The sequence below is a fragment of the Pleurodeles waltl genome, chromosome 5 (assembly GCF_031143425.1).
Source record: "Pleurodeles waltl isolate 20211129_DDA chromosome 5, aPleWal1.hap1.20221129, whole genome shotgun sequence".
Classification (NCBI taxonomy): domain Eukaryota; kingdom Metazoa; phylum Chordata; class Amphibia; order Caudata; family Salamandridae; genus Pleurodeles; species Pleurodeles waltl.
The window spans coordinates 1,204,386,969-1,204,406,487 of record NC_090444.1 but is presented as its reverse complement, the minus strand read 5'-3'; the positions used below and the strand labels follow the sequence as shown (position 1 = coordinate 1,204,406,487).

The following is a 19,519-nucleotide window of genomic DNA, read 5'->3' as shown; positions in this document are numbered from 1 at the left end:
TGTGCTATTTATCGGGTTGCAAAAAGCAGTCGCAATTTGCAACTACCTTTTTGCAACCAGAAGTTGGTTCACAAAATAAAAAAATAGAATGGGTCGCATTTCTACCTGCCTAATTAATTAATATTAATTAGGTTGGTTGAAAATTGCAACTCATACCAATTGTCCATTATCATATGGATGGTGGCCTACAAGGGTTCGCAGACTCCAATCCTTGTGAATGTGTTTAAAATAAAAAAAATAAAAAAATCTGTGAAAGTATGCAGTGGGCTTCCCTGAACCACTGGCTTTTCCCCAATAAACGTGTTTCCCAATTCTCAAAGGAAAAGTGGTTCAAAGGGTTCCACTTCCTATTTGGGAATAGATTATCACCCCAACTTGTGAGTTAGTAACTTTTCACTGGTTTGCAACCAGAGTTCCATTAGTAAATCATTGATTCTCCTGCTGTTGAACCACAATTTGTCATGGACACCCACAAAAATTTGCAATTTGGTATCCAGGCAAGAACCCATTTTGTGAGTTGGTAAATCTTTACTCTTTCATTTTTTAATACTTCTGGGCTCACGCAGCAGGCAGTGTGATGTCATAAATCAACTGTAATAAGTTATTACATTGGGATAGATATGTCACTTTCTTATTTTACATGATTATAGTGATGTAACAGCTAGACTGTAATAAGAACATTTTGAAAAAGGTTTTTATACATATATATATTTTGAAGGCTTCCATGCATGTTAGATATTGTAGATGGGTAGCAGTCTATACCAGAGTTGTTTTCTACTGAGGGGAGCTAAGTGACATTAAATAGATGATAGAGAACCTCGAGGTGTCCATGATGTCACTTGGAACTCTGATATTGAACGCTCTAACTTATTGCTAACTATTTACAAGCCCTGTGGTCCAAAACAAAATAATCCCAACATTCTGGGAGAAATCTCCAAGGGTGTCACGGCCAATGGTTATTTTGTCTTGTGGGTTCATTTTTAAAAAACAAAAACCTTTACTGAGCACCTGAATGAAACATGCCGGCTGCGAGACAGACTTTCTGTGGCCTCAGAGAAGCTCAAGCAGACAGAGATCGCTAAATATGGTGGTCAAAATGACCCCAATAGTTTACAAATCTTTGGAGTCTCCAAATTATGTCCAAAACACAAGGGAACACATCCACGGATTGATCCGAGTCATTTTAAAGGATAACCTTTAATATTCTAAGACCCAGATTTAAGAGTGACTAGCGCTCCCTTGTGCCACTTTAGCGTTTTTTTTTTATGCTAATGTGGCCCAACAAGGCCAAAACCGCTGCACCAGATTTACAAAGTGGCACAATACATGCATTGCTCCACTTTGTAACCCCTTGCACCACATTATGCCTGCGCCAGGCATAATGTATGCAAGGAGGGGTGTTCCTCTGCTGGGGGGTGGCAAAAAAATGGTGCAAAGAAATCTAAAAGGTTTCTTTGCGGCATTTTTTGCAGCATTGTTAACTCCTGCACAGAGCAGGCATTAAACGGAGACACATCATTATTTATAATGGGCTTCAATGTGCTTTTCAGGATTAACATCAACATTTTTTACACTAATCATCAAAGCGCCAAACTAGCATCACAAATGTTGATGCTAGTTCCCTAACTACTGCCATGGTTCACCGTATCTGTAATACGGTGCCCATATGGTGGCATTAGGGAGTCACTAAGGGGCACAAGATAAGTGGAGCTGCATTAGCTGCGGTACCACTTTTCTTAAATCTGCCCCTAAATTTGAGCAAAAATGCTTATTTTATTGTATTCCCAGTAGAAACCGCAGACCCTTTCTTTTTTTAGTAGTCTGCTTGGCTTGTGCAAGTTCCATCTTAGTGCAGGTAGGGGGGCATGACTGCTGTTCAAGGCGTATTATCTTAGCTATATCTGACATATTGCTCAAAGTTACCAGTGATGGGGCTTTTCAGTCTAGAAATTGCTGAAGTAGTTTCAGATGACTATAATAACTTGTATTTGGCAGTGTGGTTTATTAATCTTTTTCGATTTGAAAACTGCTGTTCAGCTAGTTATTCTGATAATTTGTAGGTCACAGTGTGAAGGACAGTGCATAGCCGTGATTATTAAAGAGTTAGTTCAAGGTGAGGAGAATTTTTTTTAGCACCCTGCAATTTGTCAACGTTCTGCACAAGCCATGTTATGAGGGCAGTGCTGTAGGATGGCATGATATTTCAAAACAAAAGCGGAAAAGGGCATGTCCTTTTGGCTCAGCTTATGCCAATCCGATGCCACTGCAATCTCTTATTTATTCAGCCATCGTGACAGACAGCTTGCGCACAACTCAACATGAAATGCCTTAACACTGCCTGCGAAATAAACGATGGTCCCTGGGTCTCCCACATTCTTCACCTAGACTCACGAAAAAAAAATTATCCGTGGCAATGCGGTAGCTGTAAAGAGTATTTTATCAGCCTTGAACTGTGATTATTAATGCTCTTTTTTATTTCTAATTGCAAGTATTTATCATCCATGAATTGTGGTTATTAGTGCTCGTCTTTTTTATTTCTAGTTACAAGTATTTATCATCCGTGAACTTTAGTTATTAATGCTCCGCTTTTTTTTTTATTTCTAGTGGTAAGTGTTTTATCGGGCTTGATATTTGTGGTTTCTAAAGCTCTGCTTTTTATTGCTAGGAATACGTATTTTATTAGACATGAGAAATGATTATTAATGCTCTGTTTTTTAAAATTTTATTTCTAGGTGTAAGTATTTTTTTAGGCATGAATAGTGGTTATTATTAAGGGTCTATTTTTTCTTTCTAGCTATACGTATTTTATCAGAAATGAACTGTGAATATAAAAGCTCTGCTTCTTATTTCCAGGTATAAGTATTTTTTCAGGCATGAGCTGTGATTATTAATGTTTTAATTTTTTTATTCTAGGTATACGCTCTATTTGACCATTACTACATTCTTCTTTCCATTGCCCCTGATACTGGCTTGCTACATATTAATTTTGTGTTACACATGGGAAATGTACAGGCAGAACAAAAAAGCAGGACGGTCAGTATTATTTTAGATCCATTTCTTCACGTGCTGTTTAAATGTCATTTTCAAGCAATGTATTTCAACTGAAAACACATTCCACAGACATAAGAGATGGTTTTGATCTTTTCCGAGTGGGGGAGATCAGCAATCCAGTGAGAGAGAACCCTAAAATAATGCAAAAACAAGAGCAGGATGATTGTAACAAAACATCTTAGCGATTGCCATACGGTGTTACCAGCTCCCTTCGCTGAATGTGATTGGATGATACTTCACTTTACCGCTGACTCATTCGCTAAATCCCATCCGTTGCTATTTGTACTAAATACGATTAAAATCCTTTAATTCATGAGCCTTGCACTGTCTAAAATGTTGTAGCTTCCTAAAGAAATTTCGTGTATGTGCTTCTGTTTACAACACATTTAGCAGTGGTGGTTACAGTATTACACATTTGGAAGATTGGCATGGTGGCTTATATTTGACTTATCAGATCAATTACCTTTTAATAGAATGTGCAGGAATTCAAAGGTTTGTGCTAATGTTTTTTTACCTGTATTCTCCTTTTTTTAATAACACAGGCATTGTACGATTATAACTGTGAATTTGTCTTTGGACACATTTGGCCTACAATAAATTCAGCATTTCAGCAGTTAGGGGTCCTCTTTTTCTACTTGGTCTAGAGGCCCAACCTCCTTTAGGAATATTCACCAGGGCATTCAGATGAAGGAGTCACAAAGCACTCCAAAAGGAGAATGCTGAGGGTCCCTACCAATCAATCTTCAGAAAACACCTTCGGTAGCAGAAAGTAGACTTCACTACTCCTCTTGACAGTCTGGGTATACATGGATGAACAGGCAACAACTAACTGAAGAAAGATGTGCAGGCCATGTCTATGAACAGAACAGTACAATTAAATGCCCTACCAAGATTATGTGTTACATGATAATTTTAATTATATGTAAAATATTCAAGTATATTTATAGTATGGACACCATCACAAAATTAAATGCACACAAAAACAATGTACCAGGCAGTAATTAAAGCAGGCAGAAAGCACAATGTGCAGTACCGAAATAAGCCCCCTGGGGTAGCGCTTTCTACAATATTCACAAATCTCTAAAATTCACAAAGCTAGGAATACACGAGGGTACACCTAAAACAAGAATACAGAGAACCTATGCAATGCAACATGGCTATTTAAATAGCAAACACCCACAAAGATTTATGTACACTGTGCTTAAACGTCTACATTGATCTCGCTGCGAAAACGTCATGTTTTATCTCCTTGATATTTGATTAGAGTTTACAAACCTAGATGTTCACAATCACCTAAACAAAACAATTAAAAACAAATACAAATAGCAAATAGAATATCAAGAGTACCAACAAAGAAAGGTGATAGTGCCTTTGGGTTCATGCATGTTGACGTTGCAGACACCAGGAGGCACTGCGATCCCCGGAGACACGGGGCTACAAGCCCCAGAGCACAAGGGGTGATGACGCAGAAACGAAGGTTTTACATTTATTAGCGCATAAACGTAGTGCTGCAATAATCAAGTGTGACTTTAACCGAACTAATAAAGATTGTACGGGGACAAATGTGCCCTCAGAGTAGTTCGCCAACATTTATAAGCGTGCTTTATATAACGTGATGTATTAGAATTGTACTAATCTGACATAACCGTAAACATGTGCCATGATTTGCTTGTTTGAAATGTTTTAACTTAGCATAACTTTAGTGGAGGCTTCGGCCTAGTTGCCTTGTCTCACGGTTTAGATGCTCGTGTTTTTCTAATGTGCTAATAAAACGTGTATTCCTGCTTGAAGCTGTACTTTTCCAGTGAGATCGGTTCACATGCTTATCTTTAAGGTTCGTGCCAGCCTGGCATCTTCTTCTTTGCTCCAAGGTCAATCTGCAGGTGCAGACAATGGAAGCTCTGAAAGTGAGTTAATTGGTAAAATATGTTGCAACTTACGTTCCCGACTCCAAGGATAATGTAGGCCTAGGTAGAAGCTTGTAAATTGTTGTTTTTGATTGGACAATTTGAAGCCAACCTATGAACCCTCCAATGGAAGACCCTACTGGATTTGAACTGTTGATTATTTAAACCTGGTGCACAAGAAGAAAGCGGCCATTACCCACTGCACCCATTGAGGACATTATTGCCCATTGCAGCCATTATGGCCCATCTTTCCGACCTCGTCATTTTGCCATCTTCTACGATGCCAATTGATGTTCGACGCCATTTTGAATGAGACTTTGATGCTTTCTCTAATCGAGAGAAAGAGACTTTAAGTAATTCTCGCTCTAGAGACTTTAACTTTGATCTGCCCCTTTGCATAAAGTAGCAGTTTTGTCCTTTTATCTTGCCGCTGTGAGGCAATTGCCCCGTCCACCCTGCCCCCTTTGCCCCCGTCCCATGCTGATCGAAACCGGTACCTGTGAGACGAAGACTTCCTTGAATGCTGATTGAATTTGGTAAATATGAAAGGAAAATGTACAATTGCATTGTGTTTCTTTTTAGGTAACCAACTGCTGATTTTTGATAAGAGCCCTAGTTAGGAGTTTTCCAAATCAATGTTGCTAAATTGTTTTTTGCATGAAGTCCCACATGCAGATGCTAATTTGAGGTTAGATGAGGATTCATTTGTTGCACGATGCAATTTGAGACCTTGTTATGCTGACTAATGTATGCAATTAGCCCATTACAGATTATAGTTTGATTGAATTTGGTAAATATGAAAGGAAAATGTACAATTGCATTGTGTTTCTTTTTAGGTAACCAACTGCTGATTTTTGATAAGAGCCCTAGTTAGGAGTTTTCCAAATCAATGTTGCTAAATTGTTTTTTGCATGAAGTCCCACATGCAGATGCTAATTTGAGGTTAGATGAGGATTCATTTGTTGCACGATGCAATTTGAGACCTTGTTATGCTGACTAATGTATGCAATTAGCCCATTACAGATTATAGTTTTAGTGGTTTGCGTTGCTATTATCGAATGCATTGTTATTCAAATGCTGCATAGATTGCATCTTTTTCGCCGTTATGGACAGCTATTAATGTTCATTTACATATATCATTTGGTGTTGAGACACATTTATATCATGCTAGCTTTGTTAATATAGGGAAATAAATTCATTAACTTTGAATGAACTGGTGTGGTTATTCATGGCCGAAAGGTCATGGTTCGCCGAAATGTTTTCTGGATTAATTGTGAAGTGTTATGTTGATCAGGGCATTGCTTATGTTCGTTATTGATTATTGATTTGATTAAATTGACTAATCTCGGGTGAAGAGAGCCCCACTTGGTCAAAAGATTCATCGACCCAAGAGCGTCCAAATACAGGTAATTTATTAGGACGGAACGCTCTATCAGTAGATGGTAGCAGAGGATGGTTTCGCCCTTTGGGACCCCACTCGAGAGGTAATGGTTTCGCCCTTTGGGACCCCACTCGAGAGGTAACGGTTTCGCCCTTTGGGACCCCGCTCGAGAGGTAACGGTTGCGCTCTTTGAGACCCCACTCGAGAGGTATATGGTGTTGAATTAGATTTTTCTTGGGTAAAACAGATTGAGAGAATGATGATGCCCTAAGTCCCCCGCGACTTTCCCGGGATCTCGGAGCTTGCGAATGGAGAGAATGGAGGTGTGAAATCGGCGTTGGCGGTACTAGTGACGGTATGAGTGAAGTCACGGTTTTGCGCTTGCACAGCTTATTGCCGCAGATTGTTTGAAAAGGTTGCGAGGATTTTAGAGAATAGCGGAGGTGCGACTCCGAGTGTGAGAGTAGGGAAGTCGTCGAACTTCATGTGCATGTGGCGCTTTGTGCAGAAAAAGGTCCACGTGGTTGTTGTTGTTGAGACGGGCCCTGCGAGGTCAAGAGACTCCGGAGTATGTTGAAAAGTGTATGAGACACTTGTTTTATGTTGTGGTCTGGTCGGTTTAATAGGTTGACCGGGCGTGGTCAACGAGTCGGTACGTGTGTTAAGGGAGTGAAAGAAAACTTCGACTTCGGGCTTTGACAAATTCTAAGTGCACTAGAATAGATCATTGACAAGTTGAGAGCAGAGTCTGCGGGTCAGGATTTGCTTGCGAAAGTGGGGACCGAGAAAGATGGAATAACTGCCGAGGCTAGTGAAAAATCCCTAAGGTCCTGAAGCGATTGTGTTACCCTTCCTGTAGTAAACCGACAGATCTGTTTTATTATTATTTGGTTGCTCGCGATACATGCCAGAAGCTGTTACGAGAGGAGCGGAGTGAAGGAGGACAAGCCGCGAGGCTTTGTCAGCCGCAGTGTGTGTGAGTGTGACGTCACTAGGAGCCGCGCTGGGATAGGTTGGTTGCAAAGAAGGGCCGCGCACGGATTGGACGCAGTCCGTGGGGCTCGATTGGAAGGGGAAAGGCAAGCGAAGAGTATTCCGGGAATTAAAGTCACTTATTGATTACAAACTTTGTGAAATAAAAGACGAGAAAATGAAATTTTTTAAAGCATTAAAGAGTGCGATGAAGGGGGAGTCTTACATTAAAGCGAGCGTAGGAGAGGAGACGCCACCCGAAGGTACACCAGCTTACATTGTAATGGAGGAAAGGGGGGTAGCTCCGTGCCTTTGGCTAAAGCAATGGCACAGGCTGACAGAGAGACATGGGAGCGTAGCGTTCCCGATCCATGGGACATTCAATATAAGGATCCTAGAGAATTTGAGATTCGCGATGTACGACATGAAGGTACCTCCAAGGCCAGCACAGTTTGAGGCTCTAGCGATTTGGGAACTAATGGCTAGATAGCAACAGCAAAAGAAGTTCGAGACCAGGATAAGAAAGGTAGAAAAGACACTAGCGGACGCTAGGTGGGATAATGCACAGAAGGTGTGGAGGTCAGATATATTGCAGGGGATAAAATTGTTTCCCGCAATTGCTAAGGAAGAAGAGGCGACAGGCAAGAAAGCTACCTGTAAGACAAACAGGAGGTGTTCCAAAGATAGAGAGGACGAGGAAAAGTTAAGGAGAGAAGACGAGTCAGAGGATGAGGAGTTCATCATGCAATTGCTGAACGACCGTCCACCACCTTATGCAGAGAGTGAACAAGGTCCAAGTACCAGTTCTGCCCCTCCGGCACCGGTACAGAATAATGAAACTCCGAGTTCAGAAACGCCATCGGGATCTAAGGACCCGAGTTTACTGTTCACCCCGCAGATACCGCAGGTTAGGAGAATATATCCAGATGTGCCTATATTGAAAACAGCAGAAAATTATCAGCCGCAGGTCCCAAGGTACTACAGCAGTGACAACAGTACGGGAATGATTCTAGATCCAACCGTAATGGGAGTACAGAATGGTCGCAACCCAACATTGGCACAAGCTGAATCAACCCAGTTTTTGATGCCTCAAAAGCAGATGCAGGGGGGAACCGCACATGCTCAGATGACGGGGAGTCAGACGGGCATGCCGGCAATGATGAACCATAGTGTGGGAATGAACATGCCTCAGAACCTGGGGAATGGACAGAACCCAGATGCGATATCCCTACCCATTACTGTAGGTCCACCGGTACCTTTGTACATTCAGCCTAACTCAGGTATGAGCGGTCAAGGATCAATGGTGCAGAGTGGGACGGAAAGGAGGTGCATAGAAAACACTCCAGAGACAACTCCGATAGCGGCTCTGCCAACTGGATCTGGGTCCTTGATGGAGTTTAGTCCCATATGTGCTCAGTCAACAGTGGTGAGGTCGAGTCCCCCACTGATGATACCGCTATCATCGAACACTGAAAAGTTGCCGCAACCATCAATGGCAGTCGATGTGAATGCTACACTGATGGGGTTGAATGTGCAACAGCTGACACAGTGGTTCAACAGTCTGAATTCCACACAAAGCTCAGCCAGTGGGAAGGGAGAAGACTATCTGAATAAGGTCAGGTTGAACATAGAAGCAGAAGAATTGGTGGAAGGGACTATGGGTTTGAATAGGTTAGAGTCCTACTCAGAAGAAGAGCTGAGGTATCTATGTCCTAGGATTACGAGAGAAGTGAACAAGGTACATAGAAGGTTGCAAGAAATAGCTGACAAAAACGGGGTTGAGATAGGCAAGACAAAACACTTGAGCAGGAGCTATAGATTGGATTTCGGGACCACAGACTTTGAACACATGAGGTCAGCAGGCATGAAAACGCACCTTAGAGAATTGCTGCAGAGTGCACAAGTGTGGAGGTGCTTAGACAAATGGGAAAGCAGATGGGCAAAGAAAAAGGAAAAGAGGAAAGACAGTGTCCCAGAGCACAACAAGAAAAGATCACAGAGTAGTGATGCAATAACCATGTTACCAATGAGGGAGACAGCAGGGGGAAAATTAATACATGTACCGTGGCACAGAAGCGACATTCAGTCTTTTACGGATGATTTTCCCAAACTGAGAGAGAAACCGATTGAATGGTATCAACAGACTGATAGGTTTGTGAAGCTTGCAAAATGTCTTTGGGAAGACCTGAACACCCTCTTTGAGATTGTGGTTCCGGCAGATTTGTGGGAGGACTGCAAAAGGGCTGTAGGTTGGCCGACAAGTGAACCAGAGAGAGACAGGGATACGGGTGCACCATCACCTATGGTAATCAGCTTGTACTATAAGGTGATTGAGCATTTGAAGACAAAGGTTGCCGCGAAAAATGTGGATTGGCAGAAGATTGATCGAACTGCCCAAGAGGCTAAAGAGTCGATTCATGGTTACTATGAGAGGTTGTTGAAGGCGTTCAAGAACTACAGTGGCACGGAAACAATAGAGGCGAAGGACATGCTTCATTTTGTGTTTAGATTTGTGGAAGGGCTGAGACCAGAGATAAGTCAGATGATAAAGACGCATTTGATTTGTTGGCAGTCGAAACCTATTGATGAGGTGTTGAATTATGCGAAATACTGTAGCGACGAAATTGAAGTGAAACAGAAAAGGTTGAAAGAGAAAGTGATGGTGATGCAACTTAAAGCAGCTCAGACAGGTCTGCAAGGGTTGCAAGGGTTCCAACAGCAGATACCGCAGCCGCAGCCGCAGGGAAATATGGTGTTTCAGCCACAGGCGAGAGGCAGAGGCAGAGGAGGCTTTGGGAGTAATGGTCCGGATTTGAACACTGTTGCAATTCCGAATGGTGTGCAGGCAATGAAAAGGGTGATGCCGTGTCACGTGTGCGGAATCGTCGGGCATTGGAAACGCGAGTGCCCGATGGTGATGCAGGAAGGTGCAGGTGTTGGTCAGCAAAACAATGATGTCAATGCATTCCAGACAATGAGGGGACCGAAAATGAGAGGTCCAAACCCAAATTTTCAGACCATAAATCAGCTGCAGGGATTACAGCCCATGCAGCCGCAGCAGATGCAGATGCCCCGTATGCAGATGACGCAAATGCAGCCAATGCAACAGCAGTTTCCCATGGTACCTAATCAGCAAATGCAAATACCTTTGGCACCAGTGAGTCAGCAGCAAGTGATGGTTCCTCCACAGGTCTCGGGTCAGGTGATGAATACAAATGGCACCGTACAACAGTTCCCATTACACAGTGAGAATGGAATAAACAATGTATGGGAGAGTGAAAGTTCAGATGAGGAGGGAAATTGTGTGCTTGCAGCATCCTTGGAAGTTGATCAAAGGGGTCCATATGTGGAGGGAAGAGTTATGGGTCATCGTGTTTCATTCTTGGTTGACACAGGAGCCACACGTTCAACTGTTAGGAGCATTGAAGTACCAAATTTGCCACTCTCAGGGAGAACAGTTCAAGTAGTGGGAGTAGCAAACAGGCACCTGACGAACCCAATCACAGATCCAGTACAAGTCAGAATTGGTAACTATCAAGGGTCACATAATTTTGTGGTATGTGACTCAAGCCCGATAGCACTGTTAGGGAGAGACCTATTGTGCAAATTGGGATGTTCGATTATGTGTTTGAACGATGGAATTAGAATTCAGACGAGCAGTGATGGGGAAGAAGAGGACAGTGTTGAAGGGGATGAGATGGAAACTGTCGATGAAGAATATCCTCTGATTAACCTTTTTTCGATGATAACTGAAGAAGATATTCCAGCTGAATTACGGGAAACAGTCGGAAAGGAAGTGTGGGATATGACAGGAAAAGAGGTGGGATTGGTGAAAGGAGTGGAACCAGTGAAAGTGACCGTAAAACCCAATGTAACCTTTCCCCAGACCCCACAATACCACATGGCACAAGACACCCTCATGAAAGTCGCCCAACTTATTGACGAGTTTGTAAAACAGGGAGTACTGAAAGAAGTGTTAAGCAGTCCATGTAATTCACCAATCATGGGACTAATAAAGCCGAGTGGAAAGGTCCGAATCGTGCAGGACTTGAGGAAAATAAATGACATCATAATTAAATGCTGCCCTGTAGTACCGAATCCAGCTGTGATAATGTTTCAAGTCCCTTGCGAGGTCGAGTGGTTCTCAGTCATTGACTTGTCACAAGCATTCTTTTCGGTGCCTCTTCATGAGGACAGCCAATTTCTCTTTTGTTTCAAATTCTTAGACAGAGTTTACAGTTGGTGTCGAATTCCTCAAGGGTTTTCGGAGTCACCGTCAATTTTCAATCAGATTCTAAAGAAAGACTTGGAAGCGTTAGAATTGCCATTCGAGTCAACCCTAGTACAGTACATCGATGACTTACTGATTGCATCTAAGACAGAAAGTGGCTGCACAGCCGACACCATTGCTCTACTGAACCATTTGGGAAGGAATGGACACAAGGTGTCTCCTTCAAAGTTGCAGTTCTGTCAGAAGAAAGTAAAATACTTGGGTCATCAAATAGAGAAATGGTCACGGAGAATAATGAAGGAAAGAATAACAAGTGTAACTTCAAATGAGTCCACCAAAGACGAGGAGGGAGGTGAGGAAGTTTTTGGGGATGGTGAGCTACTGTCGCCAGTGGATTCCCAACTTTTCAACTCTAGCAAAGCCTTTACTGAAACTGACCCAGAAGGATGCCTTGGATGAAATTGAGCTGAAAGGAGATGAGATGGATGCTTTTATTGAATTGAAAGAATGCATGTGCAGGGCTCCAGCTTTAGGTATGCCTGATTACACAAAGCCTTTCACATTGTTTTGTCATGAACGTGATGCATGTTCTTTGTCTGTCTTGACCCAAGCCCATGGTGGCATAAACAGACCAGTAGCGTATTTTTCAGCTACTTTGGATCCGGTCGCAGCAGCACTGCCAGGGTGTTTGCGCGCCGTAGCAGAAGTTGGTATCAGCCTCACTCAGAGTGAAGGAATAGTGATGGGACACCCATTAACAGTCATGGTCCCTCACTCAGTTGAGATACTTTTGACCCGCTCCCGAACGCAACACATGACTGGAGCAAGACTCACAAGGTATGAAACAATAATTCTGGGCTCACCGAATGTGCAGCTGAAAAGGTGCACTACGTTGAATCCAGCAACCTTGCTTCCCGGTGAAAATGCTGAAATTGAGAACGCTGGAGACGTCGAGCACGACTGCCTTCAGGTGACTGAATTTTGCACAAAACCCCGACCTGATATTAGGGATACTAAGCTTGATGAAAATGACCATATTATTTTTGTTGATGGTTCATGTCTAAGAGATGGGTTGGGAATTTTGAAAGCAGGATATGCTGTATGTACTGTAACAGGTGTCTTGGAAGCATCCTGGCTCCAAGGAGTCTATTCCGCACAAGTAGCAGAGCTTGTAGCCCTTACAAGAGCATGCCAACTGTCTACATTGATGAAGGTTACCATTTACACTGACAGTCAGTACGGGTTTGGAATTGTGCACGACTTTGGGCAACTATGGTCACAGAGAGGTTTCCTGACCTCTTCAGGGTCCCCAGTGAAAAACGGGGAGAGAATAAGGGAATTGTTACACGCCATTCAGATGCCAGCCGAAATTGCAGTGGTAAAGTGTAGTGCTCATACAAAAGGACAGGACTATGTTTCCCTGGGAAATGCATATGCGGATCAAGTCGCAAGATTTTGTGCCTTGAACTGTATATTGCTCAGGGATGAATGGAATTTGATAAGTGAACCAGAACTCGAACCAGCTGAAGCATTTGCCTTGAAGGTCGTGGATACAATGGATGAACTAAAAGCATTACAGAATAGCGTCAGGGAGGATGAAAGAGTTTCCTGGATTAAGTCACAATGTACAAGGAGACCAGATGAGTTATGGGTTTCAAATGAGGGAAAATTTGTTTTACCAAATAGTCTCTTATCGCAGCTAGCGCGGTTCTATCATGGGCAGGCTCACCTAGGGAGAGATGCCATGATAAGATTGTTCAAAACTGATTGGTTTAACCCCAGATTCCGTCAAGTTGCAGAAGCAGTTTGCCATCGTTGTGTCATTTGTCAGCAGATGAACCCAGGAAAGGGAACGGTTGTGAACGTGAGCCACATTGGCAGGGCGGGTGGCCCGTTCAGCAGAATGCAGATGGACTTTATTGAGATGCCTGTGCATGGAGGTCTGAAGTATGTGTTGGTGATTGTGTGCATTTTTAGTCACTGGATTGAAGCATACCCCACACGTAGAAATGACAGCCTTACAGTTGCAAAACTATTGTTGAGAGAGTTGATACCACGTTTCGAATTCCCGATCTCTTTAGAATCAGATAGAGGAAGTCACTTCAATAACGAGGTGATAAAGTTACTTTGCGCAGCACTGAACATTGAGCAAAAACTGCATTGTAGCTATCGCCCTGAAGCCTCAGGACTGGTGGAACAGATGAATGGTACACTGAAATCAAGAATGGCGAAAATATGTGCATCAACAAATTTGAAATGGCCTGACGCATTGCCTTTGGTGTTAATGTCAATGAGAAACACCCCTGACAGAAAGACTGGATTGTCCCCGCACGAAATTCTCATGGGCAGGGCCATGAGACTTCCTGCAGTTCCCGCAAACGCGCTTTTGAATATTACAGATGATATGGTGTTAGACTACTGCAAAGGTCTGCCTGACGTGGTTCGCTCTTTCTCTCACCAGGTGGAAGCAACCACCTTGTCACCGATCTAAGGTCCAGGACACACACTGAAAGCAGGTGACTGGGTCGTGATAAAGAAGCACGTGAGGAAGTCGTGTCTGGAACCCCGTTGGAAAGGCCCTTTCCAAGTGATCCTGACGACCACTACCGCTGTGAAGTGTGCTGGAGTTCCCAACTGGATTCACGGCAGTCATACAAAGAAGGTGTTGTGTCCCACAGATGAGGAAGTTGAAGTGCTGAAACTGCCAGTACCTGATAACAAAGTGCCGAGCGCTGAGACAGAGAAAAACAGAACTAGGAGCGAACAGGCAGAAATAGAAGAGAGAGAAATATTCTCTGAGGACGAAACAACCGATTCACTTGGGGAAGACCAAGGAGAAACCTCAGACAGCGACGAAGCAGCTGAAGGTAACAAAGAGCCTGAAGCAGCTGAAGGTAACAAAGAGCCTGAAGAAAGTAACGGTGACAAAGGGCTCGAAAGAGGTGAAGAAGCAGGAGAGCCTGATCAGAGGAGGGCTTTCCCAGAAGCAGACGGTACAGAAAAAGAAAAGAAAAACCTGATTGACTCCCCAGAAGGAGGGGACAAGGCAGAACAGAACGAAACTGTTCAAACTTCCTCAGAAGAGATCGCAGGTCCATCAAGTGGACACAGTGCAAAGAGAAGACCAAGTATATCACCAGTAAAACTAAGAACTAGAGAAACGTTGAACGTGAAGGGCCAAGAGTGAAAGAGAAAAGAAAGGAAGTGTCTGTCGTGGTACCAACATCAAGTGAAGAAAAAGACTTGGCCAAAGAGGAAAGTACCAGTGAGGCAGAATCAAAGAGAGATGCAAAATTGAAAAGGAAAAGGATACCAAACAGGAGATATTCCGGTCCAGAATGGGCATATGTAGTCAATGACGATTGGACCGACGAATTTGTATCTCTTAGCCTCGAGAACGAAGAAGAAGAGATACCAATAGAAAAGAAAAGTTTTATGGACACTATTGATTGAAAGGGTGATAAATGACATTGCTTGCTATAATCTAACGTGATACAACCAGCTGAGACATTGCTAAACCGGATGAGACATTTGCTAACTTGATAAGACTTTGATAACCTGATTGACTCTTAAACCCGATTTGAGACAACGTTGCTAACTGATAAAAGACTGAGTTATTGCCGAATTGAGACAAATGCTGCTAACCGATAAGTGACTGGGCTCCTGAAGAAAACTGTGTGAACATTGCGCTCGTTCAGCTTTGTAACTAATTGCTAAATCGTTTCTTTATAAGTGCTTCTAGCTCTCTGATTCTATACAGATCATGACTAAGTACGCTACACAAAACAGTAGAGTGAAATATTGTAAATATGCGTGTATAGGATTGATAACTGCATGTGTACTAATAATAATGGCAATAGTGCTTGCAACGCGTGGTAAGGGTGAGAATGAGAAAATTGATGCTTCTACTTCTGCTCCTGTTACTGTCACTGAACTAACCGCATTGAAAAGACTAGAATTAGATGAGAGACACTTGCATGATAAGAAGGAACTTTCGTATAATGTTTTCTATCGCCTACTAACAGAATATGTTGAGACTATGGATGCGAAAGATTGTTATGTGTGTACACAGATACCGACATCGGTAACGGAAGGGGTGACTTATCACCACATGCCTCTTACATATGGGATTACATGTAGTTTAGTAACTTCTAGATTTTATGGTCAAACTAACATACAGTATTTTTATTCAAATTATGATGTTACCTTTGCATATGTTCCTATAATAACGCAACTAAGCCAGATTGCTAAAGATTGGGATGCTAAAATAATGAGGGAATTTTTCGAGCCAATGCAACCTTTTGAAACAGCTCACGCTCATAGGGAAAACCTTACCTGCTCGCTCTCTGCAGTAGAAATAAGCTTTTTAGATCGCACAGATGATAGAAAGGCACAAATGAATGCGAAATTAGAAAAGAGCTAAGTAAGAGGACTTCAGTAGATAATTATGCTTTTGCCGCAATAAAAACACAAGGAAAAATAGCTTTAGACGCTTGGCATGTAGGGAAATTTTGTATATATCGTGGTGAATCTTATTATGATAACATTTTCGTGGGAGCGAGTGAATGTAAACATACGTTTATCTTTAAGGCCAAATGGACATTCATGCTGAACGGACTTGACCCTGTCATACCTGGTGTATATTACATTTGTGGGCATAATGCCTATTATCGTCTTCCAAAGGGATGGTGGGGGAGATGTTATTTGGGTATAGTGTTCCCAAAGGTTTATCAACTGGATGACCTATCGGTGATTCCAAAGACGTCTGGATCTCATCGTATCCAGAAAAGAGAGACTGCAGCTGCTGTGGTAGGAGATATATTTGGAGCCATGATTCCTTCATTGGGAGTTGTGTTGAATTCCATCAAAATAAGAAAGTTGTCTACTATAGTGGATAACATGTTGACAAAGTTTTCAGGTGCTATAATCCTGATGGATGCTGAACTTGCAGCAGAAAGAGCTATGACTCTTCAAAACAGGCTTGCCCTAGACATTCTTTTAGCAAAGGATGGCGGCGTTTGCAAAATGCTTGGTGCGCGTCACTGTTGCATGTATATACCAGACAACAGTGTGAAGATTAAAACAATGCTTGCAAATCTAACAAAAGAGAGTGCAGACTTGAAGGAATTGAAAGAACCAGGAGTTTGGGAGAAGGTTGGAAAGGGAGTTGCTTCAGTGGGAAATTGGCTTGGTGGCATTTGGAATGGAATATTACTAAAAATAATACAGGGAATACTAATAGTACTAATTTGCATCTTTGGGATTTGGGGAATAAAGAGGGGAATACTAATGATCATGGCAAGAATTAAGAGAAGGAAGGAAGAGAAAATGATGAAAAGAATGGCAGAAGAATACAAGGCAAGAACAAGGGGAACTAAAAGGCAAAGAGAACTGACAGAATTTTAATGGAATAAAATTTGTGGGAATAGTTTTGTGTGATGACAAATAGTCATCAGAGGAGGGATTGATGACGCAGAAACGAAGGTTTTACATTTATTAGCGCATAAACGTAGTGCCGCAATAATCAAGTGTGACTTTAACCGAACTAATAAAGATTGTACGGGGACAAATGTGCCCTCAGAGTAGTTCGCCAACATTTATAAGCGTGCTTTATATAACGTGATGTATTAGAATTGTACTAATCTGACATAACCGTAAACGTGTGCCATGATTTGCTTGTTTGAAATGTTTTAACTTAGCATAACTTTAGTGGAGGCTTCGGCCTAGTTGCCTTGTCTCACGGTTTAGATGCTCGTGTTTTTCTAATGTGCTAATAAAACGTGTATTCCTGCTTGAAGCTGTACTTTTCCAGTGAGATCGGTTCACATGCTTATCTTTAAGGTTTCGTGCCAGCCTGGCATCTTCTTCTTTGCTCCAAGGTCAATCTGCAGGTGCAGACAATGGAAGCTCTGAAAGTGAGTTAATTGGTAAAATATGTTGCAACTTACGTTCCCGACTCCAAGGATAATGTAGGCCTAGGTAGAAGCTTGTAAATTGTTGTTTTTGATTGGACAATTTGAAGCCAACCTATGAACCCTCCAATGGAAGACCCTACTGGATTTGAACTGTTGATTATTTAAACCTGGTGCACAAGAAGAAAGCGGCCATTACCCACTGCACCCATTGAGGACATTATTGCCCATTGCAGCCATTATGGCCCATCTTGCCGACCTCGTCATTTTGCCATCTTCTACGATGCCAATTGATGTTCGACGCCATTTTGAATGAGACTTTGATGCTTTCTCTAATCGAGAGAAAGAGACTTTAAGTAATTCTCGCTCTAGAGACTTTAACTTTGATCTGCCCCTTTGCATAAAGTAGCAGTTTTGTCCTTTTATCTTGCCGCTGTGAGGCAATTGCCCCGTCCACCCTGCCCCCTTTGCCCCGTCCCATGCTGATCGAAACCGGTACCTGTGAGACGAAGACTTCCTTGAATGCTGATTGAATTTGGTAAATATGAAAGGAAAATGTACAATTGCATTGTGTTTCTTTTTAGGTAACCAACTGCTGATTTTTGATAAGAGCCCTAGTTAGGAGTTTTCCAAATCAATGTTGCTAAATTGTTTTTTGCATGAAGTCCCACATGCAGATGCTAATTTGAGGTTAGATGAGGATTCATTTGTTGCACGATGCAATTTGAGACCTTGTTATGCTGACTAATGTATGCAATTAGCCCATTACAGATTATAGTTTTAGTGGTTTGCATTGCTATTATCGAATGCATTGTTATTCAAATGCTGCATAGATTGCATCTTTTTCACCGTTATGGACAGCTATTAATGTTCATTTACATATATCATTTGGTGTTGAGACACATTTATATCGTGCTAGCTTTGTTAATATAGGGAAATAAATTCATTAACTTTGAATGAACTGGTGTGGTTATTCATGGCCGAAAGGTCATGGTTCGCCGAAATGTATTCTGGATTAATTGTGAAGTGTTATGTTGATCAGGGCATTGCTTATGTTCGTTATTGATTATTGATTTGATTAAATTGACTAATCTCGGGTGAAGAGAGCCCCACTTGGTCAAAAGATTCATCGACCCAAGAGCGTCCAAATACAGGTAATTTATTAGGACGGAACGCTCTATCAGGGGCTACAAGCCCCAGAGCACAAAGGGCTCTTGAACAGAGCATGAGGGAATCTCTGAAACCAGCAGACTAGCAGGGCAACTGACCTTTTCACCACAAGGTTTGCTAAGGCCAAGTACTCAGTGGATGACATGGATAAACAACAATAGTTGGTGCAGGCCGGGCTTTGCTCACAAGAGTCTCTGCTATATCACTTGCACTTTGCAGCAGACAGTCTCTTTGTGATATTGACTTCATCACTGTGGTGGTGTTCGAATGCCTCAGTTATCAAATTTAAGTCTTCTGCATTACAGCATACGGTAGGCTGGCCGTAAGCTCCTAAATTGGGCGTGATTGGTAGAAACAATTGACCACAGCAGCAGGACCTCAGGAGGGCCTTCATCAAGGGAGTAGCCAGAAAACTAAAATACCCCCCACTGTGAACCAAAGTGCGGATGGAACTAAGAAAGCAAAGTAAGTGATTGCGCCCCTCCCTAAACAAAGCATCCTCGTTTCTTCAGTCCAAACATCTATACTTGTATACATCATTTCACCTTTACATCTTGCCATCCATTCATTCTTTCATACATCATTGTCTTTCACCACTCCATCTATCCACCCATAAATACATTCTTTCACCCATCCACCCTTCCGCCCATCCTTTCACCCATCCATCCCTTCATCCATCCTGTCACCCTCCATCCTTTTACCTATTCACTCTTTCACCCATCCTTTCTTCTATGCATTCTTTCATCCATTTGCCCACAAAGCATACTTTCATACATTCACCAACCCATGCATCATTTCATCCACCCACACATCATTTAACCCATCATTTTACCCCCACGTCCTTTCACTGATCCACCCATTCTTTCACTTACTGACTCAACCCTTAACCCATCCA

At 42.4% G+C, this 19,519-nt stretch overlaps 1 protein-coding gene across 1 annotated transcript in view; it reads left to right on the top strand.

Annotated features, from left to right (window-relative positions):
- The window catches only part of MCHR2 (melanin concentrating hormone receptor 2), a 1,568,356-nt gene that overhangs the window by 1,514,012 nt on the left and 34,825 nt on the right, over positions 1 to 19,519 (top strand). The window contains exon 6 of the mRNA XM_069236760.1: positions 2,914 to 3,033. Coding sequence (XP_069092861.1) covers positions 2,914 to 3,033 — 120 coding nt within the window. The remainder of the gene's footprint in view (positions 1 to 2,913; positions 3,034 to 19,519) is intronic.